Raw genomic sequence first — 27,383 nt, forward strand, 5'->3', positions numbered from 1 at the left:
GCATGAAATGTTTTAACGTGGGGTGAAGGTCGTGATTGCTGTGATATATTTGGAGAGGAGGTAAGAAACTACTGTAATGCCAAATGTCCGCGTTCCCAGATCAATTAAGAAGATTACTTATCATATTACGTAGCCTTACACGAAATATCCAACTGTCAAACTAGTTCGCTTGACCTAGGGATTGGTCTACTTTGAACGTCCCCTATATATCCATGTGTACAGTAGGCCTACAGTATATATTATATCACTCGGCTGTATATCGGTCCAGGATTGGAAGCACCAACAATATTAATTTTGGTGATGAATCGCAAACCCACCAACAAATTCCTTTTTACAACAATTTTTCGTTTCACTATCATTCACAAGATTCGTTACGGCATCGTATTCGATGTGTAGTTACACGTTTTTTTTGTGGCCAGGTCTTTTATTTTGTCCTATGTAATACATGTATACGCGTGGGCAGACCCGACAGAATTGCCGTTGCGCACGTACCTGTTTATGACCTTCTACCTATCGCACATATATAACAATAAGTCTAATAATAGAACTTATTCGTGTAAAGCGATAGGTACATGACCGTTCCATTGCACACAAAAATACAATAGTATGGTAAACACATACAACAAATATATATTACTGACATAGATAATTCATCATTGTAACAGTTAGAAATCATTTTAAATATGCTAATACATAACCTATGATATAACATATCTTATATCCTTTCTTTCTATCACTACGTTTAAACGCTCCACAGACAGGCCATCTGTGCATGTATAGTTCCAACATTTACCACTCAAAACCGTCAAACTCGACTATCACACTCCTTTTCCTATCAAGTCCCGCACTGCCGCACCACCTGTCGTAAAGAATCTTTCTTTCCAAACACCATATCCGAATGGAACAAACTCCCTCCTGATCTCATCTCTGCAAACACTATTACTGCCTTCAAATCCCAGCTCTCTTCCTACAAATATTAATTTCGTCCTCAATGTACATAGTTTTAACCTGATAATTTAGTGCTACTTCTTATTTTCCCTTTAAGCATAGCGCAGATCATTGACAGCATCTTCATAATGTTGAAGGAGGTCAACAATCGGTAGAAGTAGAAGTAGAAGGATGACATATCAAATTATCAATATCTACATGTAGGATGATGTAGTGTAAGATGATTTTGCAGGCTTATTTCTGATGGGGTCCATAATACTGTACCATTGTGAATATAACCTATTCAGTCAGTTTTGAAATTGCTGCAGATATCGACCATTGATTCAACTACACATTACATTGTAAAAATGTATTTACTGGTATTTAAATTATCTGGCCATCTGTAAAAAGTAAAAATCATTTCGACTTGTAAGTGTATTATCAGTGCATAAGAAAACTAACTTTTCAATTTCTTGGACTGATTTGTCAGCCACAATGGCAAATTCTTAAAAATAATAACCTACCTTTCTAAAGTTCCAGGGAGGGTGAAGGAAAGATATGTTTTATATAAAACACTATATACTATGGCAGAATGTAGAGTTAAATGCTGTCAAACATTCTATACCCATCCTTTATTCATCCCTTGTAAGTGGCTTCACAACTTAAAATGGTTCAAAGACTTGTAAAATCTATCATGGTCATCTTCAAAGTCTGGGGTAGCAGTGTACCGTAAAAATGCCCAATTCTGAAAAATATGGCACATCTTTTAGATATGTGAACATTGCCAGTTAACCCTACATATTACCTCTAATGAAGTATATATATTTGTAATCTTTACAACATTTGCAATTTTAATACAGCTCTGAAGGATAAGTATACTTATTTTTGCTGTGATTTTTAGAGCTGTGAATACCATGGCTTAAAAAGTGCTCAAAAATTGCAAAATATTATATTTGACCCAAAATGACAATTCTCTACACATTTTTTTTTCTGAAACCTATTTAAAATTAAATATATCTATCCTAAAGACAGAATTAATCTTGTTTAGACATACATTTTGTATGTTGTAAATTAAGTTTTCCTGCTATCTTACCTTTTCTGTGGGCATCCATTTTTCGCTGTAGCCAAAACTAAATTTCCTGTGTAAACACACTTTTGGAAAATCCGAAAATTTAAAATCCGGAACCAATTTATTAATTTTTGTTTAAACAAATGTGAAGCCTGTATGTACTACTTCACACTGAATATACCAATTATAGTGTACATTTATTTTTTCATTTTTTATGCATATCATAATACAGGAGTTATTTACTTAACAAAAAAATTGCCCATGGCCAGGCTGTCCTACTGTAGTCTGCTACCTTATATTATACATCAATTTTTTTAATTCCAATTTCACTTAAACCCCCATGAACATCTAGAATATGTTCCGACCAACAAAAGGACATACCAGGTTACTGTGTATTTTTAAAAGTCATTGTATTTGAGTACTGCTGATTTCCCTGAGAGGTGTATTTTGACAACTCTTTCTCCCAATCCAGTAATAAGGCCTAGGGGAGGTAATTTTGAAAATGAAAACTCCCATAATTCTGTATATCTCTTGAATAAAGTGGTGTTTTGAGTTGAATGTGGTACTTAGAGTTTCTGTGCATGTAATCAAGCAAAAAATACTTTACAAATATCAAATTTAGCCTTGTTATATGACGTCATAGTTACCATGACGTCATCAGTAAACTATGACTCCATCAGATGGTATCTATGACGTCATAAATACTCAATGGTGTCATAATAAATAACCAAAATCCTATCCAAACATCAGCTTAGCAACACATGCACTATTCTAACTGATAAATAATGACATGACATCCAAGATTTCAAAATGTCATGTCTATGACATCAGAGTCATCTGTTTCCACCCAGGTAATTCAGATATGTACCAATGATCATATGAAACTGTCCGCTGATCTCATTTTATGCGGAAAATGCTGTTTTTTCTGCTTTACCTAAGGAAACGACAATAATTGACAATATTGTATCAGCTGTACACTCAGTCCATTGATATTACATGCTTATCATTGCATAAATAAACTGAAAATAATGGTTTCACCAAAAATTAAAAAAAAATTATACTTACTGTAATAGGTTCCATGGATACGGGTTAATAAATCGGGTAACATAAACCAGAATCCAGTCTATATGGTTTGTGAGATACCCAATAAGTTATTTTGGGTTTGTTATAAAACATTGAATATTTTTTCAATTTACACTGACTCATTAATATTATGCTTAATCAACCCACCCTTAAAATGGGCAGATTTGTGAGTTATCTCCCTTGATTCTACTAACATGACAAGCCAGATAAGAAGTTTTTGAATTGTTTTTATGTATTTTTGAGCAATAATGAATTAAAATGAAGCTCAATCAAGCATAATTAAGCACATTTCAAAAAAATAACATTTTTCAACCCTTATAAGGTAGCAGTGTACAGTAAAAATGCCCAATTCTGAAAAATATCATTAATATGGCACATATCTTTTAGATACATATGTATGTGAACATTGCCAGTTAACCCTACATATTACCTCTAATAAAGTATATAAATTTGTAATCTTAACAACATTTGCAATTTTAATACAGCTGTGAAGGATAAGTATACTTATTTTTGCTGTGATTTTTAGAGCTGTGAATACCATGGTAACAGCTTAAAAAGTGCTCAAAAATTGCAAAATATTATGATATTTGACCCAAAATGACACAATTCTCTACACAATTTTTTTTCTGAAACGTATTTATTAATTTTTGTTTCAAGAAATGTGAAGCCTGTATGTACTACTTCACACTGAATATACCAATTATAGTGTACATTTATTTTTTTCATTTTTTATGCATATCATAATACAGGAGTTATTTACTTAATTAACTAAAAAATCGTCCATGGCCAGGCTGTCCTACTGTAGTCTGCTACCTGGATATGTCTGTGTATAATATAGCTATATATATGTAATCATAATTCAATGGAAATGTAATTTGGCATTATATGCCGTGCATTTTTGAATATAATTTAGCAAATTACAATTACATTTATTATTTACCTTCAATTACACATTGCATTCAATTACTTGCAAAAGTGTAATTAATCCATTCCAATTAATTACCATCACAATTTTTATTACCCCATGTCTGTGAGACACAAAGTACTGCAATAATAACATATACAAATGTATTGTCTAGCAGCTGAATCAACATGGCTAGATCTAGCATACAGCGTATTGTAGCCCTTGGGTCCATATAACAATAGGCATACTACAATATAAGTAATGTTTGGTATATATTGACACAGCCTACACCTGTCGTTGCACTGATTGAATAACAAATGCTGATCCAGGGCATCCAGTAGACCCTTGAGAGTATATTTTTGACTCTCAAAAATCAGATTTGGCTCTTGAGTTTGAAGGGACATGTCTATTTGACATTATGTTTTGACCCTTCATATTTCTGAGAAAAGGTGATTTGACTTCTGAAATTGCTAAAAGTCGAGGGTCAACTGGATGCCCTGCTGATCTACTGGCTATTGATTTCATCTGGAGTAACAGTAAAAACTTGATTCCTCTTGCTTAATAGATATGTGTCAAAACTAGTTTTTAATAAAGAACCCTTTTAGGAAGTACATTATATATCAACTTTGCAAGCTGTTGGCTAGAGTCAATTATAGATATTGTGAAAATTGTGCCAACAATGCAAAATCATTGATAAGGCCAAATAAACATATATATGTGTTTAGGGTTACAGGTTGATAATTTTGTAGGGTCGGTAGGTAGGAAAGTTATTTTATGTTTTTTACTTTACTCCTTTTTGCAGTATATTATTTGAAATTAGTCAATAAAAACATATTTTAGCAGAATCGGACGTTAATCATGCGATTGAGAGCTAAACCATACTGTAAATGTGTTTTTTCCTAACATTCCCTCCTTTGGGCTATTCTTAAATTGTAAAACATTTATCCCAACCTAGGACCCCAGGTTTTGGTTACTGGTAATGGTAAATTGAATTTATTATTAACCTTAATATGGGGAATTCCGGGGTTTGGGTAGAATTCTTGCATGATTACAGGTAGCTGTAATAGTTTTAATTTGGAAAGTATTCAGTAAAAAAAAAATGAAATAAAATAAGTTTGAGTTGGCAGTCAAAATGTAGGGTCGGTCGGGAACTCTAAATACACATATATATTTTTTTGGCCTAATGATGCAAAATTTATTCAGAGCCTTTTGAATTATGTAAAGGTCATTCCAAGTATTGCGTTATTTCAAAATTCTACCATGGCCAATACAAAGGCAGTTGATTGAATCCGCTTCAGCAATTAAAGTTTCATTTAACATTTTCAATTGTTTTTTGGTCCATAATCAGTGAATGTTCTATTACTTCTGCCGTGTTAAATTTGCAGTCATCATGGACAGTGAGGTAGTGAGAGATGGACGTTTAATGGAGATGGTGGATGAGAAATGGAGAGAGGACAAGTTACCAATGGAGGACATTGCTGTCCCTCAGATGGAACTGCCAGAACTGGAACCTGACAATGGCCCCAGCAATGAAACGCTCCGAGAACAGGAACAGAAATGGACAGACTTGGCTCTTTCACGTCTCCATGAACAACCACCACTGACAAACTGCAATAGCTGAAAATGGACCTCCCCTGAGTACATGTTTATTATACACAGTGTAAAGTTCAGAGAGACTGTGCTATCATCGCCATAGCTGTGGATTGTCCTCAGTGCTGTGATCAAATAAACAATTTTTGATTATCCCTACAAAAACACCTTTGAAATGACTGATCTATAGATTTTCATTGGATATTGATGGAATTCATGACACACTTTATTCTTCCTGAAACCAGAAAACAAATGCAATGATTTTTGGGACTCAAATATATATACTTCAGTTCTGGATCTTGGACTCATCTAAGAGATTTCCTGAATTTTTAGTATCCTCTTATCTCTTAGAATTGGGATCTTCAGAATTTTGGAGATGGTGTTTTTGATTTACCTGAAATACTGAACTCTCAATCATAGACAGTAAGCATTTTACTGATATAATGTTTTAGAATTCATAAATAAAATTTCATGTAATACTGGTTATTCTCACTTATTAGTGATGAGAATTATTAGGTTATCTGGTCAGATGTACATGCATTGATGTCTATTGTATATCAAATTCTCTACCACAATACCCTGTGTTATTCAACTCTCAGACCATCAGTTAATCATTACAGCTGTTGATTAACAATCTGTTTATACCACATGTGGTATAAACTCTGTACGCATTTCGATTGGCTAACACGGTGATTTTTGACCAAAGCTGCAATTGTTGTTGACGTCATCAATAATCTAATGACGTCACATCACCGGGTCCCGGACGTCATGCACCGGTACACTTTATTTGCATACGCCAAATTATATTATTAAATTACTATTTCCCTTTTGATATTATTGTGGTAGAAACAGGTCACACGACTCGAAATTGTTGGATATGGAATTTATTTCACACTCGTAAGCTATTTTTTAAAAGTTGCAAAAAACACTCGCTGAAGCTCGTGTCTTTTGTAACTTTTAAAAAATAACTTACTCGTGTGAAATAAATTCCATATCCAACAACCACTCGTTGTGTAACCTCTATCTCTTCAATCTTGTATTTGGTCTGCTAACCTGTCCATACACTTATGATACAGTTAGTCCTCTGTTATCTGTTTCTCTGAGAGTGTGAGACTTATAATAGACTCTTACATCTGTCTGTTCTGTGGACAGGGTTATCTCAACCTTAGTATATAAGGGTTTGGCTGACCAGCATGAGGCTTCCCGAGTGCTGGCTTGGCAATCTCTTTCAACAGGGCTATATATCCATGCTACAGGCCAATGTTTGATTATATTTCAAACATACTTAAAAAGGTAACAATTTTAAATTGTTGTTTAAACTTTTCATCACGCTATTATCAATGTGTCATGAAATGTACGTTGAAATTGATGACATTATCAATTAGCAACACCAGCTATGCTACATAAAATGATGTTATTACTTGTATTCTATTGTGAATGGAGTCGCATTGTGTGCCAGTTGTCTTTCCTTCCCAGTGTGAGATAAGAATATGTCTGCCAGACTGCTTTGTTGGATTTTAATGATTTTATGATCAGAGGTTGTTGTCTCTATTTCTTGGAAAAAAATTATCATATCTTTCGTAAATTGTGAACACACATGTACAGGTTTCTGTAGGAACCTCTAGCTGTGAAACATCATCATTTCTGTATAAAAAAAAACATATGTAGAATATATTGTCATCTGATCATGGCTAGTTTTGATTTCAAAGTCAATATTTGAAACTGATTTATATATATATACAATGTATATATATATCTGTAAATATATACAATGTATATATATATATGTAACTACTCATCTCTAAGTTGACTTTTTAGGCCCAGCTCAAATTGTGTACATATTTCCGAAAGGACCTTCATGTACAAAGTTAATGTTAAATCATATGTATGAGGAATAAAATGACCACTGAGTGGCTATCTTGAATTTCAGAATCAATCTTTTAATGTTTTCCTGAATTAGTACTAAGATATATGACATGAGGCAGTTATAATTACCGTAGGTGAAATTCAGATGAAGTTTGTCATCTACCTCTGGGATTTTAATATAACTGTATGATTTTACTGTCAAACATTAAATTATAACCACTGGCCCTTAACAAAATATTATATTTTATGGTGTTTTTGAGGTTATGTATAAAAAATAATCAGCTTTGAGGTCATGTCCATAATCATGTAACTATTACACCTGAATGGATAATGGTTCAGAGACAGGACCTTATTGGTTAGTACAGTCCATAGTTATCTAATTGGTCTGAGGCAATATCTTGATACATGTGACATTCCACAGGAATTTTACAAGCCTGAGGTACATATTTTGCCCACCATTACCAGATAGTGGGCTGTTCCAATCACCCTGCATCCATAAACAATGTTTATTATCACTGTTTCTGGAGAAGGACTAGAGGGATTGTTCTACAACTTTATATATGGTTTCCATTTGGTCCAGACATGCGGCCATCTTGGATTTTGAAAATTGAAGTTTGTTATCGCTATTTCTCTAGAAGTACTGAGAGGATAATTCTCAACAACTTCTGTGGTAGGTTTCACCTGCTCCGTAGTTGTGCCCATTCTTATTTGAGTCTGATCATGAAACAACATGGCCGACAGGCGGAGATATTGGAATCTGACAATTGAAGTTTGTTATCGCTACTTCTTTAGAAGTAAAGAAAGGATTTTTTTCAAGCTTCACATGTGTGTTCACCTTGGTCCCTATAATTGTGCCTGTTTGATTTTTTAGTCTGATCTGGAAACATGATAGCAGATAGGGGGCCATCTCAGATTGTGAGAATTAAAGTTTGTTATCACAATTTCTTCAGAATGACTGTGAGAACTTTTCCTAAACATCACTGGTTCGTTCCCCTAGATGTTCAATTCAATCAATGAGTCAGCTGACCGAAGGTCGTGGTGTCAATTAAAAGTCAAGGTCAAATTTTGTATCATTTTACTAATTGACATTTTGTCATAATGAAACAACGCTTGTCAGAATCAATGATTCAATTGACCAAAGGACAAAGTCATGGTGTCAACGTCGAGTAACATTTTGTACCTTTTTTACTGATGAACATTTTGTTAAGACATTATGAAGCAAAGTTAGTCAGAATTAAAAAAGCAGTCTCTGACTTAAAATAACTGGATCAGAGGCCAAGGTCACATTTTGTATCGAACTTAAGGTCAAAATAACTGGATCAGACACCAAGGTCACATTTTGTATCGACATTATGAAGCAAAGTTGTTCAGAAATTAACAAAGAGTAAACTGATCAAAGATCAAGGTCATTGGTAAAATGTCAAGGTCACAGTTTTTAGCTCGTCTGTTCAAAGAAGAGTGTCACTCTGGCGTTGGCATTGGTTTGTCAAATATTTTAGGTGCAAGTGTTGAAAGGCGTAGCAATTTATGGTAATATGGTTCCTGTGGGGGTAAAACTTTCCCCTGCCAGAGTTAAACTAAACGATTTTTCTGGGAAAAAACCAGATTTTTGAAAGTTTTTGGTGCAAGTGCTGAAAGATATTAATACATCAAGAATATTTTTGCATTAACTTTTTGGTGCAAGTGTTGAAAGATATTAGTACATCACTTTTTAATTGTACTAGGGAGCTGATAATTGGCAATAGAGTCCCTCTGGAGTTAAACTGTTCCCTGCCGGAGTTAAACTAAAAGATTTTTTTGGAAAAATAAACAGATTTTTCAAATTTTTGGATTTAGAATATTTTTGCATTAAGTTTTTGGTGCAAGTGTTGAAAGATATTAGTACATCACTTTATAATTGTACTAGGGTGCTGATATTTGGCAATAGAGTTTCTATGGAGTAAGACAATCCCTTCCTGGAGTAAAACTAGAAACAAAATGGATTTTTTCTTTTTGAAACTGTGTTTTTTTTGTTTGGGTTTTTTTTGTTTTTTTCTTTAAATCTTTGGACTTTGTGTTGCGAATGTTGAAAGCTATTACACAGTACTAGGGTGCTGATATTTGGTAAAAACTCCCTCTGGAGTTACACTATCCCTTCTTGGAGTGAAACTGAAACAAAAACAATGTGAAAAAGCTCACATTAGACAATTTATACCGGTCCACATTTTTCAAGAGAGACAACTCTCATAAGGATAATATTTTATCAAAAAATTGAAGAAATATGTCCAAAAGCAATTACATTTGTATTTAATATAATCATTCAATCTACAACAGCATAGCTGGTCTCCCGAATGTTTGTCAATGAATAGTTTATATATATATAAATTGGTATGGTCTTGAAAATTGCATGAATTCACTGAACACAATCTGATCAAGTAAACAATATAAATATTATTAATGCAATTTGTGAAACCATACCGATTGATATATTTTAATTATTTATTGACAAACATATGCAAGACGAGCTATGCTGTTCTCCAACAGCTCTTGTTTATTTTTATTGATGAAAATTTTAATAAGGCATACTGAAGTAAGTTAGAGTTAAATAAGGAGTCATCTGACATAATATCAAGGTTACTTGGTCAGAGGCTCGGGCATAATTGACATGAAGCAAAATTGTTCAGAATTAAACAAGGAGTGAAATGACCAAAGATCCAGGTCATAATGACATAGGTCAATGTCAAATTTGGCATCTATTCACTGATGAACGTTTTAGAAGCAGAATTTGTCAGAATTAAACAAGGAGGCAGCCGACTACAGGTCTAGGTCATTGGCTAATAAATCAAGGTCACATTTTGTACATTTTGACTAATGGAGATTTTGTTATGACACAATGAAGCAAAGTTGCTCAGAAATAAACAAGGAGTCAGCTGAATAAAGGTCAAGGTCATTGTGTTAAATTGAAAGGTCACATTTTGTATAATATGTACCAATAAAATCTTTGAAAGTCTAGGTTACTGGTAAAGTGATAGCTTATTCAGTAGAAATATGATAATGTTAATCTCGGGTGAAGATCCAAGCTGAATATTTTATCTCTACTCGAAGCAGATCATTAAATCAGGAAGCTGAGATCTGTACATTAAAGTTTTGTCATGTAATTAACCTTCTGCATGTTGTTTTTTTAGGTCACCTGAAAGAAGCTTCGTGACCTTTTCCGAACCGTCTTCGTCCATGCAATGTCATCCGTTGTCCATCGTTTCACATTTTCAACTTTTCATAAACTCTGACGTGAACTATTTTTGAAGAATTTGTCCAGAAACCTTCCTTGGCTAAATGTGTACCAAAATTGTAAATTATATGGTCCCTAACCCCCTCCCCCCTCCCAGAGTCCTGAGGGGCAGGGTCAAATTGACTGATATTTCAAAAAGCTTCTTCTTAAGACCAAGATATAGCAGAATGGTATACTCCTCATGGATGGAAGGGTTCTTAAGCTGCTTAATCAAATTGTAAATTTCATAGCCGCTGTGTGTCACATTCTCCCTGGGAAGAGGGTAAATTTTAATATAGTTTATATAGGAAACTCATAAAATTTAGCATATTTTGTCTCATTTTTATTGGAAATTTGTTAGCATTTGGTCAGGGCTAGCTTTTCCCAATGACATATCAGAGAATGTCAAGGTCAACGCCTTGTTATGAGGGTCAAAAATAGCTCAAAAATAAAAATCTCAAATTGAGTATTTTTTATCTCATCTGAAAGAACATGATTCAATAAAACAGAATGTGAAAGTTTTATGATCATCAGATGAAAAATGACAATATGGAACTTTGAACAAAAATAAAGCCAAGTTTTCCCCCGCCAGAATTAAAAAATCATCCAAAACTGCAGATAAAAGGTTTCTGCTTGTTATATTTATGCATGTTCAATGTCACAGGGGTCAGTCAAATGGTGAAAAAATTAAAAAAAATAAAATTCTTCCAAAATTATTTATTTGGGTCACATTTTAAAGAACCTGCTTAATGAAGATGTGTACGATATATAAAGGTAAACTAATCAAAAATGATGCAGATATGGCACTTTGTAAAAAAAACGTTTTCTGCCAAAATTCAAAAAACACACAAAAGGTTTCTGCTTTTGTATCTATACACATGAAGCCTGGATGTTTGGCACACAGATAACATGTTTGACTGGCTTCAAATGTTATGTTTATCTCTGACCTTGACCTTCATTCAAGGTCATAGGGGTCAAATAATCAAAAAAATCATTATGCAGGGAAATCACATTTTGATGGAAATGATTCATTATTTTTAGAATTATGAGGGCAAAACAATACTATTACATTTGTTGATTTATAAAACTGTTTAGAAATACAATGTGCATTGTACAATGTAAATACAAAGAAGATAGTTATATGTTTAAGTCTCAGGTTACTGTAAAGATCCATGGACCTCTTGTTTCAGAAAGGCAGTCAGTACATATAACTATTTCAAGGAAACTCTGTCATGAAATATCTTATTTAATATCACGGTGAGATAAACTCGGCAAAAATAGTATCATAACCGTAACGTAGCGTGTTAGGATGAAGGTTGAAAGTAGACCGGTGTTAATAATTTGGACACATTTTTTTGCCCATCATTCCAGCATGCTACAGACACAACATCACGTGTTTGGTTTTTAGTTTGTTTTTGTTTAACGTCCTATTAACAGCCAGGGTCATTTAAGGACGTGCCAGATTTTGGCGGTGGAGGAAAGCCGGAGTACCTGGAGAAAAGCCACCGGCCTACGGTCAGTACCTGGCAACAGCACCACGTAGGTTTCGAACTCGCAACCTAGAGGTGGAGGGCTAGTGTTAAAGTGTCGGGACACCTTAACCACTCGGCCACCGCGGCCATCTTGGTTATTTATGCAGGTGTGTCGTTTAAAGATTTAAGCCTATTTGCCCTATTTTATTCAGTTTAGGTCAAAGTTATTGATTTGAACAAACATTAAACCTAGTATGACAATGTCCAAAATATCAAGTATATAGGCTAATTTTTTATTGAGAAATTGTTTTTAAAAAAATGACCATATTTGACCTGTGTAATTTTGGAGTACGTCAAAGTCATTCGTTTACCTCGGCATGGTAAAGGTCGCTAGTTTAAACAAAGTAGGTACATTAGCTATTAATTGCACCATCGTATACTATCTCTTTTTGGCAGGATATCATCAACCGAGGCAAACAATAACCCAACATGTGAAGCTAAGTTTAATTTCATATAATGTACATGATGTAATTTCTTTGACTCAACGTCTGAATTGATAAATATGTGTACCTCTTTGATATCGCAAAACTGTATTTATGACTTTAAGATAACAACGACCTTCACAGTCCTTCAATTTTCACATATAGGTATATTGGCGATAAGTTATCTATAAATAATACAAACTTTATTGACCATGGCGATCGGATATACCCTGTAGAACTTGACATCAAGGACACAACATACTTCAACATCAGCTGTTTACCTCGATCTTTACATAACGTCAAAAACAGGGACAGTGTACAATCAGATACATATATATCACAGAGACTGGTATCTTAACTAAGTCTTGCTCCATCCCGCATGTCACAATTGTTATCTGGAGCTAAAACTTTGTGTCGCGAGATTTGGTTGCACGCCTGAAAACTGAACCTAGTGTTTGATCAAGACTCAGCTCGTCCACTGACACAGTGACATGCCGTAAATAATGTAAAATATAATAATAACGACTGTCTAGATATGATGAATTTTACCTTATAACCGCCGGGCGTAACAAAAAACAAAATAGAGTATCCATAGGTGCTTGGCACGTTTATAAGTCCAAGACCGATTATAGCTTAATATATTTCTTGGTGCCATGTTAACGGTTACTATCTTAAATTTTGATTAAGACTATCGCCATTGAACATTTCTTGTAAAATTTCGACGACACTTTGAATGGAATTGACCAATTTTTGAAGGACGGAGGAGTTCCAGTCCTTTCTCTATATATTAGTCTATAATCGGTTTGGTTTGGTTTATTTTGTTTAACGTCCTATTAACAGCTAAGGTCATTTAAGGGCAGCCTCCCGTGCGTGCGACATGCATGCGTGTGGTCGGTCTTGGACTTATAAACGTGGTAAGCACCTATGGAGTATCCTTGACCGTTTGGGTAATTTTGACCCGCGGCTGAAATACCATGCTAATTTTTGTCTTCCTCATCACATGAAAGTGCCCGTTTTTTTTATTAGAATAAAGTATTTTTTTAAATGCCTGACCGATTTGAAATTAAAACACAATGTATGAAATGTCATAGAAAATATATCATTCAACAGATAAAACTTCACTTCACTAGAAAAAATACAGTATCCTTGACCGTTTCGGTAATTTTGATCCACATCACGATACGATTTTTTGTATTTTGATTATCGATCTTGATTTGAAGACCAATTTAAATTTCATAACATCAAAAAATAACGCAAAATATACACAAACTTGTTGATTGATACCAAACCAGACATCGAAGTGTGACTTGCGTTTAATTTCGGTCTATTTCGCCACAAAATAGGCTTTTAATCCCAGTGTATTTCGAAACGCTCCGAGGCGATGAAGGCAATATGGTGGCGAATTCGATGTCGCCTTGGTATCAGAACGAGACACTCCGATGGATATTAGCTACTTTCGGGTGTGAGTGTTATTTGGTAAAAGATACAGACTTATTGGCAGGATATCATCAACCGAGGCAAACAATAACCAATCATGTTGTGAAGCTAATTTAATTACATATAATGTAGATGATTTAATTTCTTTGACTCAACGTCTGAATTGATAAATATGTGTACCTCTTTGATATCGCAAAACTGTATTTATGACTCTTAAGATAACAACGACCTTCACAGTCCTTCAATTTTCACATATATATATATATTGGCGATAAGTTATCTATAAATAATACAAACTGTATTGACCATGGCGATCGGATATACCCTGTAGAACTTGACATCAAGGACACAACATACTTCAACATCAGCTGTTTACCTCGATCTTTACATAACGTCAAAAACAGGGACAGTGTACAATCAGAGACATATATATCACAGAGACTGGTATCTTAAGTAAGTCTTGCTCCATCCCGCATGCCACAATTGTTATCTGGAGCTAAAACTTCGTGTCGCGAGATTTGGTTGCACGCCTGAAAACTGAACCTAGTGTTTGATCAAGCCTCAGCTCGTCCACTGACACAGTGACATGCCGTAAATAATGTAAATTATATTAATAACGACTGTCTAGATATGATGAATTTTACCTTATAACTGCCGGGCGTAACAAAAAACAAAATAGAGTATCCATAGGTGCTTGGCACGTTTATTAGTCCAAGACCGATTATAGCTTAATATATTTCTTGGTGCCATGTTAACGGTTACTATCTTAAATTTTGATTAAGACATCGCCTTTGAACATTTCTTGTAAAATTTTGACGACACTTTGAATGGAATTGACCAATTTTTGAAGGACGGAGGAGTTCCAGTCCTTTCTCTATATATTAGTCTATAATCGGTTTGGTTTGGTTTATTTTGTTTAACGTCCTATTAACAGCTAAGGTCATGTAAGGACAGCCTCCCGTGCGTGCGACATGCATGCGTGTGGTCGGTCTTGGACTTATAAACGTGGTAAGCACCTATGGAGTATCCTTGACCGTTTGGGTAATTTTGACCCGCGGCTGAAATACCATGCTAATTTTTGTCTTCCTCATCACATGAAAGTGCCCGTTTTCTTATTAAAATAAAGTATTTTTTAAACGCCTGACCGATTTGAAATTAAAACACAATGTATGAAATGTCATAGAAAATATATCATTCAACAGATAAAACTTCACTTCACTAGAAAAAATACAGTATCCTTGACCGTTTCGGTAATTTTGATCCACATCACGATACGATTTTTTGTATTTTGATTATTGATCTTGATTTGAAGACGAATCTAAATCTCATAACATCAAAAAATAACGAAGATATACACAAACTTGTTGATTGATACCAAACCAGACATCAAAGTGTGACTTGCGTTTAATTTTGGTCTATTTCGCCACAAAATAGGCTTTTAATCCCAGTGTATTTCGAAACGCTCCGAGGCGATTGTCGCCTTGGTATCAGAACGAGACACTCCGATGGATATTAGCTACTTTCGGGTGTGAGTGTTATTTGGTAAAAGATACAGACTTATTGGCAGGATATCATCAACCGAGGCAAACAATAACCCAACATGTTGTGAAGCTAAGTTTAATTACATATAATGTACATGATGTAATTTCTTTTACTCAACGTCTGAATTGATAAATATGTGTACCTCTTTGATATCGCAAAACTGTATTTATGACTTTAAGATAACAACGACCTTCACAGTCCTTCAATTTTCACATATAGGTATATTGGCGATAAGTTATCTATTAATAATACAAACTTTATTGACCATGGCGATCGGATATACCCTGTAGAACTTGACATCAAGGACACAACATACTTCAACATCAGCTGTTTACCTCGATTATTTGGTAAGAGATACAGACTGTTTCCAGTCTCTGTGATATAGACGTCCCTGGTACAACTAAAGTGAACGATTAGCGTGATCATTTCAATTTTACAATTATTAATATGAACATGCCCTGCCTTCGGTGTTATAGCGTGCCACAGTTGATACAGGGCCTGTTCCCATTATCACGATTTTCGTGACAGATGTCAAACACTGACGGGGAAATGATCAACACAAGGTTTTGATAGATGTAGGTGAACGAAGACCTCTGGGAAGTTTTCCATAGTTGACATCATCAGGTCATTTGGAGATGTTATATTCCCTTATGCGATGATAAGTCAGACGTGTTTGCTGGTTGTGTTTATAGTGGTTCCATTGTAATTACCCCAACTCTCTTTTGAAATTCTGACTTAACCAAAATAAAAAGACTGTATAATTTGTTTAGCGGCGATAAAATAAAATAAGCTTATCCTTCCTAAACACATGGTCTCATTGGAGTTTATGTGGAGTCTCTATGACTTATTTCACCGATTTCAATTTGAATTATGTTTTCGTTATTACTGTATGTCGGTATTCTATGTTGTTTGATGCTTTGTGTCGATCTAATGAATGTTTAGGTTCCATGTGTTATCAATAGCAGTGAGCTTATAGATGAGATAATGGTAAACGTACCTACGATGTGGTAAAATTGCTGGGCTATGACGCAAGCATGTGATTGAGTAACCATCTATCTAACAACTGATAGGCTTCCGAGGTTGACTGTCGTAGAAGTCTTGTTTAGAAAGCACAGTTTGTACAGCAGAATTTTGTTTTGCGGCAGACTAAATATTAGACCACAATACATGTACTCATTGATCAGTATATTTCTGGACGTTACTACTGCGCCGTCTGTGCAGGGTTCTAGTTACAATTACAGGGCTATTTCAATTTACATTAATTTACTTTAATGAACTTCTACTTAGAATTATAAGATCACACCAAGTTCACCTTATCGACTTCAAGATGGACGAATCCACATGGCCTTGATACTTTTCCCATCCGACGATCCACGTAATGTGTATAAACGGAGTATATATGTGTTTGGAATAAACACTAAAACTTATTCAATATCAAATTAATGTTTCTATTAATAACAAATTAACATCATTACTTCGTGTTTTTAAGGTGTGAAATGTGAGAGAGCATACGAATTCCAACGATATATGCGAGTTACTTCCCTTCCACCAACAAGCTTAAAGTCCATTCCTATCAACCTATACACATGCAACGTATTCATGTCAATTTCAGGTCAAATTGAAATTGACCTGAAAATAAAAGAGCAGAATAGTCAATTTATGTCAAGAATATGACCTGCATTTGACATGAAAAAAATCGGGTCTAATTCAGTTCAATTTCTTGAAACTTCAACTTCTTGTCATTGTATTAACCTGAAATTGACATGAACGTATATTTTAGGACATTTTTATTATAGATTCGTAGCTTTGGAGCGACTTCTGGTCAAACTTTCCCGTCCTTATTTTACAAATTGGAACGTTGCCTATGCCAGTTGTTTATCCAGGAAGAAGGTACACGTGTGTAGTAAATACAGTTGTGCAGAATAAAACAACACAATGCTATTAAAGCGTATCAATGTTTTCATTAAAACTCAACCTGTCATAATCATTCTTCTCTTATACAGTTACACGGCTCACTATATTTCACAGTCACGAAAATCCACGAAATAACATTTTAGGTTTCACTTACGCCCAGCTCTCTTCATTTGTTGGGTTACATTTTCGGTAGCAACCTCACAATTATCACAAATAATGTTCTTGAGCAGAATGCGTACAAATTAAGGTACACTGCTAGAGCCAACTGTAAATATTCAGTCTTTTGACTTGTGTTAATTCGGTGACGATACCATCTGTTGTAGAAAGCCTAAAAAAGGTAGAAATGAAACCAGCTGTTTCCTCAGAATTAAAACATCCATGTGTCAGTCATATCTTCAGGTAACCATAGCCCAGACATTGTGGCCATGGTAAAGTCGGTAACATGATAGTTTCATAATATGATTTAGGGCAATCTCTGGGCGGCATATGCGTTTTCCTGTAAAAAATATGGAAAATAGAATAAAAAAGGAAATGACCACAATGTATACTTATGTTATATGGAAATGACAAACTATAAAGTTATGGATAAACAAAGTAAGCAAATAAAGGGTTTTATTGCATTTTTGCCCGTGATTTGGTTTGGTTTATTAGGTCATCTGACCCGAAGGTTATTAAATTTTTTAACGTTGCAATCATATAAATATAAGTGTGTTAGATTTTAAAGATAAAACTATTATTAATATTTTCATCTTTCAACTATAACACACTTATATAATTGCTACGTTAAAATTAAATTTCAAATGATACACAATTTATCATTGGATTCATTATCCTAAAATGACTAATCAATAGTGAAAGTAGTCAGTCATCAAATTATCTCTCTTTAGAAGTATATGTATTTCAGTTCTAAACTGTGTATTACCTTCATTTAATAAATATCAAGGATTCTTGCATGGTGTTGTTATTCGATTCATCGACAGATATTTCTACTAAAATACTACAGAAATTCAACTACACATTTAAATTTATTATAAAATATCTAACAAAGAATAACAAAGAGTCCGGATGAACATTTTTCTATGCACTTTCTTGCTAGTTATTACTTCAATTAATAGTCTCTATTCAAAATACCGCAACTGAGCCTTCCGAACAGTGTATGCAGAGACATGTATATATGTCTCTGGTGTATGTAAACATAAATATGATTGGTTCAGTATCACTTCATTCAGTAAACTTTATCAATGAACGTTTAAGTCAGCACAAATAGTCTTTTATCTTACTTGATTAGTCCATGATATCATTATTTAAAGATGTAAGTTGCATAAGAAGACCAAAATTAGCTGATGAAATTGTTGCAAAACAAACTCTCTCCTCTCTACCGCCGAGCGCGTGCTCCCACTTGACAACCATGACACCTTAAAGCTTATAATCTCGAACCAACTGTCCGACAAATATTTCTACTAAAATACTACAGAAATTCAACTACACATTTACATTTATAATAAAATATCTATTGTATGAGAATTATCTCGATTTCAGCACTTAAAATCAGTTTATTCATTTTTTTATTCATAAAACCCGCGAGATCTTGAAAACTGCGATTTCCGGTTTACAGTTACTTCCGTTTTAGAGGGGCAAAAACAGATAAAAGCCTCTCGGCAAAGACCGGCATCCGGCCGATCTTTGCCGAGCAAATCCGGCCGATCTTTGCCGAGCACGCTTCGCGCGCTGAGGCTTTCAAAAAAATATCTAACTAACAAAACTTATATTGTCACTGCAGCGATGAGCAGTGAACTTAAAAAAAACTTGCAAAAACTTAAAGCAAACATTTTCTAAGCCCAAAAAATTTCCCGAAAAATCTTTTGACTCCGGCAGAGGATAGTTTAACCAGAGACTTGTATATCACTGAGACTCGAAATATAGGTAAGTCTCGCTACATCTCGCATGCACCTTTTGTTATCTGAAGCGGAAGCTTTCTGTCGCGAGATTTGGCTGTGCGCCTGCGCCTTGAACACGGAACTAAGGATTGTTGTTGTTGTGACGGCGATTGGCACATGGCTTCGCATGTCAGTTATAACGAGCGTGGCGACGACTGTCTGGTATTTTTTTTTACATTCGCGAGTTTGCTTGTGTACTCGTCAAGTTGTGTCAACTTGTCACCCGATCACCGGTAAGTTGTAAAGTTTTATTTTATAGTCATTTTCAATTGGAGAGCACAAGAATTAGTTCTAACAGCAGAAAATCTTGCATCTTAACTGTGAATCATGGTACTATGTATTCTAGATGGCATCTTCAGACTTTTTGTCGTGGGATGACGATATCGATTTAGATTTTTTGTTAGAGAAGAGTATACAGATAGCGAATTACACGACAGAAATAGCAGTGACAGTGATTTTGAGGGACCATCTTGTAAGAAATTGACCAAAGTTAGCAGCAAAAAAGAAAAGGCAGAATACTCTTGTCCAGTGTGTAATAGACATTTCAAAAGTATAGCTGGCTTCCGTGGTCACACAAAGAAACAACATAACAAATCAGGACTGAAAGGTATTATTATTAGCGTACTGTTTGGGTAGAGTAATCGTTGTAAGGGCCCGGGGCCGTGATTAACAATCATGTAATGTGCATCTTGTGTCAAAGTTGTGACATGTCTGGATGGTTCTTTTAGTAGATCTAGCACTGGTATTTTTTTTTTTTTTAATTTGAAATTTTCATCTGGTAAGATTTATAAATCAATCATGAATCAATCATGAATTTGGTCTGTTCAAAATAAGTTGTACATTTTCTTTTTCTGTTGCATCCCTTTTTCAGTTGAATTAATAATTAATAATAAGTCTTTGCTATTCTTTCAATTATAACATGACTGTAAACTATGAAAAAACTCCGGGTATGTTTATATGGAATTTGTTGTTATTAATTGAATGTCCAATTCAAGTAGTTTTGAAATGTAGAACTGTTATGATCACTTAATTACCAGTACAATCAAAGAATCTCTTTCTTTACATGTAAAATCAAGATTTAAATAATTTCTTTATGGTGTTCAGGTTTCTGACTGTAAGCATTGGATGTATACATATAATGTACAAAATATATTATGCCATAATGGGCTGAATTGGGTTTTGATAATCATAATATCACATCAAAAATGAAATTATGAATATGCCGCTTAATTTAATCTGAAATTAAACTTCAATATAAATTAAATGTATCAAATTGAAAATATTCCAAGTAATGATAATTGTTTTCAAATGTTTTATTATATACTTTCATGTGATGAAAACAAAAAAAAACTGGAAGTAAACTTGTGAAATATATAACTGATCAATCGATACAAAATATAAAGTACCAAAAGATAAATGAAACTTGGCTTGAACAATTTAACTTAGTTGCAGGATTTATAAAGTAAATTTGTCTTAACTTAGTTGTATAATTAACAAGAATAGAAAGGTTGAAATATAACATCAAACTAAGCTTCCCAAACCTTTTAAATAACTCTTTGAATATAGCTGTTAGATAGTCTTATATATACAGTACAGGTAAAAATCACAGGTAGCCTCGGGTACTGCCCATTATCTGTATGGGGGTTTTGCTGTTCATCACCTCTTTGGGTGTAGTGCACTACTAGTTTACCTGTAGTTTAAATGTAGTGCACTACTAACTTAAACGTAGTGCACTACTAGTGCACTAGGTGTAAAGGCTAGCTTACACTCAACTGTATGTTTTATGATAGATATTAATGAAATTTAATATTTCACATCTCAAAGTGAAACTTCAGATTGAACTTTTCGAAGTGTTGTCACATATCTACCTGTATTACTTGTATTTACCTGGATTTCATCATAAATGAATGAGAGCTATAATAGTCTTATGTGTTTACTTATTAATTAGACCCCTGTGTAAACAAATCCTGTTTGTCCCAAAAAAATTTAACTGGATTTTTAGTTTTTGGAGAAACAGGATTAAACCATTATAAAATTATATCTAAATATTATTTTCGATCAGGAAATACATTGCATGAAATAATATCAATTTTAAATGTCTAATTAAGATTTTTTTTTCAGCGAGTGATCACAGATTGCAAAGTCAGACTCAGAGTGAGACAAAATCAAGTACACACATACCATCAGAAGTTATTGCTCAAAGTTCTAAGGAACCAGTGGGAAAACTTTTTGTTGATAAAGACATTTTCAGCGAGAACTTTTCAAATGCTTTTAAGCAGAGTGTGTTAGACATACATAATGACAGTATAAATAAGTTATTCAAATCTTCTGTTTGTGAAATTGCAAAGTTGTGGAGATTAATTCTGTGGTCAAATTATTTTTTTAAGAATTGTTTTTGTCTTTGTTTTCTGCGGACATTAACCTGTGTTTATCCCAAGATCGCGAATCATTTTTTAATCATTTGCATCGTGTACGTGTTTGCATTGATACTGAAAAACAGATACATGAACTATTTTCAGGCCAAGGATGTTTAGGCAGTGACTCTGACGTAAATGAATTTGGGCAGTAATTACTTTTAGGCTTGGTTGAACAATTGCTGAATTTACAAGTTGCTTATTATAAACAAATTTCCACCACTCAGCAATCAGAATTTTCAAATTCAGATCAATCCATTTTATTCTATATATCTGGGTATATTATCAGAGCACTTCGCAAACGCTACATTAAACTTAAGTCTGAAGTTAAGGACAGTAAATTAGCTTGTGTTACTAAGCTACAGTGCAAGTCTGACCGATGCTCCTTTCTTGACAAATTCAAAGATTGTGGTGGCCTTATTTTTCCCAGTGGCAGCTTTTATTTACTTGTTCGAGAACTTGAAAATGTGGTGCGCTGCAATGTTGACTTGAATCATCTGTCTTCAAATTCACTAAACTGTCTGCACCTTAAAGAGAAAATCATAGAGTCTTTTATGGTGAAATATTATGTCAAAGACATCTTCTCAACTCAGGACAGTGGTACTCATGTACATGTGTGTGTGTTGGAGGATATAGTTTCGTTATTCCTACGGGTTCGAGGTTTTTGCTGTGGTGAGAGTAGAGCGCAACAAGTTAGCGTTGTCGCAAAAACATAAAAAGAAAATGAAACCGTCAGCTGGCCTGAGAAAGTCCATCATGCCAAGATCATGACTGAGTATGTAGCGCAGCATTTTTTGTAGATACTTGTGTACCATTTTTTCACTGGCATGCAGATTTTTCTTTTTAATTTACTAGGTAAATGCATGACAAAATATTTCTTCTACGAAAAGTTTGATATGAATTTATATATATAACACGAACAGAAAATATGGTACACGTATACGTATCTATATATATATATATATAGGTAAGCATTTTTGTGTACAAATGAAGCACTTGATCAGCTGTTTGTAAATAATGTATATAAAGTAACCGGTATCATAATTAGTATATTAATTCATCTTTAATTTACTGCCGGAGTTGAATGGTTTAATATCATCAATTTATACATATCATAAAAGGATATATATGTATTTTACAAATTTACTCTTTGACTTATTTCACTCCTCCATTTACATAATGCTCCATATTGCAATTGTAGTATCGACCCAGAAATAATTAAAGAAAAAAAGAAACACACAACATATTATTTTAGTGAAAAACATTAAACCTTTTCCAAGAGTTCATGACAATGTGTAATCAATGATTTCAAATGTTCTTATATTTGACAATGCATACAATGTTGTAGAATTTTTAAGCTGACAGTTTAACCACTCTTCAATTTTTTGTTTTTACAAAAGAAAAAAAGTAAGAGGAATTTCGAATTCCAAAATGAATAGATGTCACTATTATGAATTTCCATTCATTTGCATATAAAAGAGGCATTTTCCCAATCTATTCAAACATTAATGAAAAGGAATCATGAAAATGAACTGTTTGTTCGAGCCTTGCTATTTGTCAGCATGCATATGCATAACATCTTAAATCAAGATTCTATGAAATTATTCTTTCAATCCAAGCTCATCACATATATCAACAAGTACGTAATCATAATATACATAGCCCGAGTTATATATATATATTTATGTGTTTAAGTTGAAGTCTGTTCATGATCACATTGGTGTTGAATCATTGAAGTCATATCAAAATCCAGTAATTATATCAAATAAACTAGACTACTACTACTTATGCCACCACAACCACATGACTAACTACCATAATCTTTCATAATGACCAGGATATGGCATCAAGATTGTCATGTTGTACATACTATTTATATTGAAACACATTAAATACTTTCTAAATCTACTAATTGACTTTGTTCTTATATTTCAAAACGTTTTTACCTGCTTCACTATTTTTACATGGCTTTAGCTTGTGATCAGTATTTAATCATATACATTGTGTGTATATATAATTCACAATGTATTTTGCCTGTCCAAAATGAAAAACATATGGTATATTTGCACACTATGGTCAAATTGCACTTTGGCAAAGTATTAGTTCAAGAAATGTTAATATACTGATCATAAAATCCATTGAAAATAGGAATAATCAAACAACAGTTTCAAATATTTCCTTCATAGAAAATATATACATGTACTTTTGGATGCATATAGGTCTGAACAAAAATACATGTGCAATGTCTATGAATGTCATCTAAGATCTCCTTTTTGGGAGTTTTGTATTGTCTATGACAGGCTGCATGTTTCCTCGTTTCCACGCTGAACATTTCCATTTCTGGGGGCCAGAGCTTGAGCACCGATTGCTCTCATTGATGTCATCATATTTCTAACCTCGTAAACAGTTGGGTTGCTATTGTTGCCACCTCTGTGACGATAATGTCCAAAGTGTTGTTCAATTGGGTCCTGATTGAAATGGTGTGTCAGAACAAAGTTTGCACCTGCATTCAGCGTTACTTTTACACATTCTGTAATTGAATTAACACTAATTTGAAGTCCATCTATTGTCTGTTTACTCAACTTCATTTTGTTGCGCTGATTCTGGTTGAAGTCCCCGGGTCGGTTTTCGACACACACATTCCAGTTATCTAGATATCCCAAAAAGTCACTTTTCAACCAATCTAACCTTGGGTCTGTTATTTGCTTGTATGGATTCAGATCAGGATTTCTCTTATTCCTACCTTCGTAGAGACTCCGCACATTCAAACAATCAAAAAATTTGTTGAAATCCGCATCAAACAAAGGATTTGGGGTTTCCAAAAAACAGCTTCTGTTGAAAACTGCAAGGCTATGCAGAAACATCTAAATTACCAACACTCTTTAAAAATGGTGTGCCCGGAGATACCTGGTGGCAAGGATTAAAATCTAGACACCCAGAACTCTCCCTCCGGAAGCCCGAGGCGCTGTCCTCTGCCAGGACCAAAATGATGAACCCTACAGTGATATACCATTTCTTTAAGGATTTGGCCAAAATTGTGTCCGAGTTAGGAATAGCAGCAAAACCAGAACGTGTCTGGAGTTGCAACGAAACGGGCAAACCATTCCAGCACCGCCCAATAAATGTAGTGGCAAGGAAAGGGACACGAGTTGTTTCATCAAGAACGTCTGACTCGAGAGAAAATGTAACAATACTAGCATGTGTTAATGCCGCGGGAACAACTATGCCACCCATGTGCGTGGTCAAAGGAAAAACATATAGGTCTGTGCAGAGCTTTGCTGTATCGGATGCACCTAAAGACACAGTCTGGACATTTCAGGAGAAGGCCTGGATGTGCGACTTATTGGGACAGGAATGGTTTCATAACGTTTTTATAAAACATTGCGGCACTGAAAGACCACAGTTATTGGTGTTGGATTCCCATCGTTCACATGGAGTTTGTTCGAGGAGGCACCCAAGGAAAATATACATATTCTTGCGCTACCCCCCCCCCCCCCCCCCCCCCCCCCCCAAATTTCAATAATTATGAAATAATTGCTTTCTCCATTTTAATTGATGTGTGCACGTTGAAGTTGTACTGACTTTACCAAATCCACGGATTAATGGACTAACGGTCATCATATTGAATGAAATATGTGATGGTTATTCATATTGATTAATGTTTCAAATACTTTCTGTACAAAAAATGAGATATTGCCTTTGGGCAACGTTCTTGTTATTCTTGTTACTTGTTAAATGGGTTTACGTATAATTATGCTTTATCATACATTTGCAAACGAAAACACTACATCGATGTATATGTATATTTCGCCATGATTCTAGAAGTGTATAAGTTATTAATAAAGTAGTGTAGACTTGTAGATCATAAATGTTACAAACATCATGAGATGAAATCAAGTTTAACTTGGTAGATTTCTGATCGGACGAAAAAGTAATAAACATGTACACTAAAAATCAAAAGTAACTTTGTATTTGGTTTGATCTGATGGTGCGTTTTACTAACGCTAGGCTAGTCAAACAGTGAGCTTTCTATATGATTCAAAACAAGCAAGTCAGTTGTGGATGAAATCGACAGTTTTATTTAAAATACATCATTTAGCAATGATTACAATACATGTACATGTACATATATACATGTACATGTAGGCCTACCGCAACTGCACAAGCCATACTTTGTAAATATGTTAAAATATTGTATATAGATTTATTTGGTTCATAAATTTGTATGGTAAACAACTATTTAAAATGAAAAACAAAACTCTTCAATTTCTATCCCAGCTCAGAAGTTGTGTGTCAAACTCCTTTCGTAGTAGCGAAAGACGAAGGCCCGGGTTAAAAATTGCTGGATCTATTAGTTTCCCATTACACCGGTACTCATGTGCACTCCTTCCGAAGCGTGCGATAAGGATACGATTGGATTGGTTAGGCATACCCTGACCTAGCGGATTGCATCGGTCGGAATTACCACAGAATTGGTCGGAATTACCAAAATCTAACTTTTGTTTTATTTTTTAAATGTTATATTCTTGCATACGTTGACAATCGAAAAGTGAATGTCTCCATGTTCAGGAAATGCAACGTATTTCATGTAACGATATTTACTAAAGTTCGCTGCAGTAAAATGGTTAGGGCCATGATTTTAATATGAGCATAGCCTAACACCGGTAGGAATATCCCCTATATACAGGGTCAATATGGTTCTTTCTCATAACAACGATATATTCTTCTTTTGTATCAGTATTTTCTTCAAAAATGATTAATTGATTTTAAGTTTGCAATATTTTTGCACGGACCAACATTCATAAAATCACCCTGTATCTGTTATCAAACACGTTCTGTCATTTTCAGTCACATCTTCAACAAAGATTGCTCATACATGTTAAGAAGGGATTCCTTTAAACCTGCCCACGCATTCAGTCTAGCACTCTAGGTCCGCCGTACACTTCGGAGTGATTTAAAATAAATTGGTATCACTCGGCCTAGGGGTAGTTTTTTAAAACTAATATGACCTAGTCACTTTTGAAAAGCATAAATTTGTATAAAGTTTTACGTCTTGTTGTTATTAATAGTCCATACAATACTCGGACAGTTAACTTCATGATTTTTAACATTTATTATCCGATATTTGCGTATTTATTTGTCCAACCTCAAAGTTTATAGACAACGGTTAAATATATTACCTACTCGCCAAAAAATGCAAGTACAATGATGCTCCACTCGCCATGTCAAAAATTGACTCTCTTTTACCAAGTGTGCAAATGCTAATTTCGACCCATGGTCATATAGTCGTGTCCGGAATCTTGCGCATCAACTAATCGGCTCATTTCCGGTCTATAGACACCACCTGTTCCATTTAAGTATTATAATCATCTGCCTCATTAAATGCCGAAAAACAGTAACAGCGAGTGTATCAATAACAGGTGTTGTCAATGTTAATAAATATTCATAAACTAGTTGACTTTGCTTCAATCTTCGATTGCGTGTATCCCGAGGCCGTGT

The 27,383-nt window shown here is 34.4% G+C and overlaps 1 protein-coding gene and 2 long non-coding RNA genes across 3 annotated transcripts; 2 read left to right on the top strand and 1 right to left on the bottom strand.

Moving 5' to 3' along the window:
- Positions 1-5: 5 nt before the first annotated feature.
- LOC117341460 (anaphase-promoting complex subunit 13-like) lies at positions 6-6,052 on the top strand. The gene is made up of 2 exons (XM_033903311.1): positions 6-60; positions 5,369-6,052. Exon 2 carries the CDS (start codon positions 5,374-5,376, stop codon positions 5,602-5,604), a length of 231 nt encoding a protein of 76 aa, XP_033759202.1. The 5' UTR covers positions 6-60; positions 5,369-5,373; the 3' UTR covers positions 5,605-6,052.
- Positions 6,053-17,563: 11,511 nt separating this feature from the next.
- On the bottom strand, positions 17,564-18,923 carry LOC117341387. The gene is made up of 2 exons (XR_004535622.1): positions 18,814-18,923; positions 17,564-18,029 (listed from the first exon to the last, which is right to left on the bottom strand). It is a non-coding gene; the product is annotated as an uncharacterized LOC117341387 (long non-coding RNA).
- A 682-nt stretch (positions 18,924-19,605) lies between these two features.
- Positions 19,606-23,792, top strand: LOC117341388. Its single transcript, XR_004535623.1, has 2 exons — positions 19,606-19,703; positions 21,592-23,792. It is a non-coding gene; the product is annotated as an uncharacterized LOC117341388 (long non-coding RNA).
- Positions 23,793-27,383: the final 3,591 nt, after the last annotated feature.

Source organism: Pecten maximus, chromosome 13 (assembly GCF_902652985.1).
Source record: "Pecten maximus chromosome 13, xPecMax1.1, whole genome shotgun sequence".
NCBI lineage: Eukaryota > Metazoa > Mollusca > Bivalvia > Pectinida > Pectinidae > Pecten > Pecten maximus.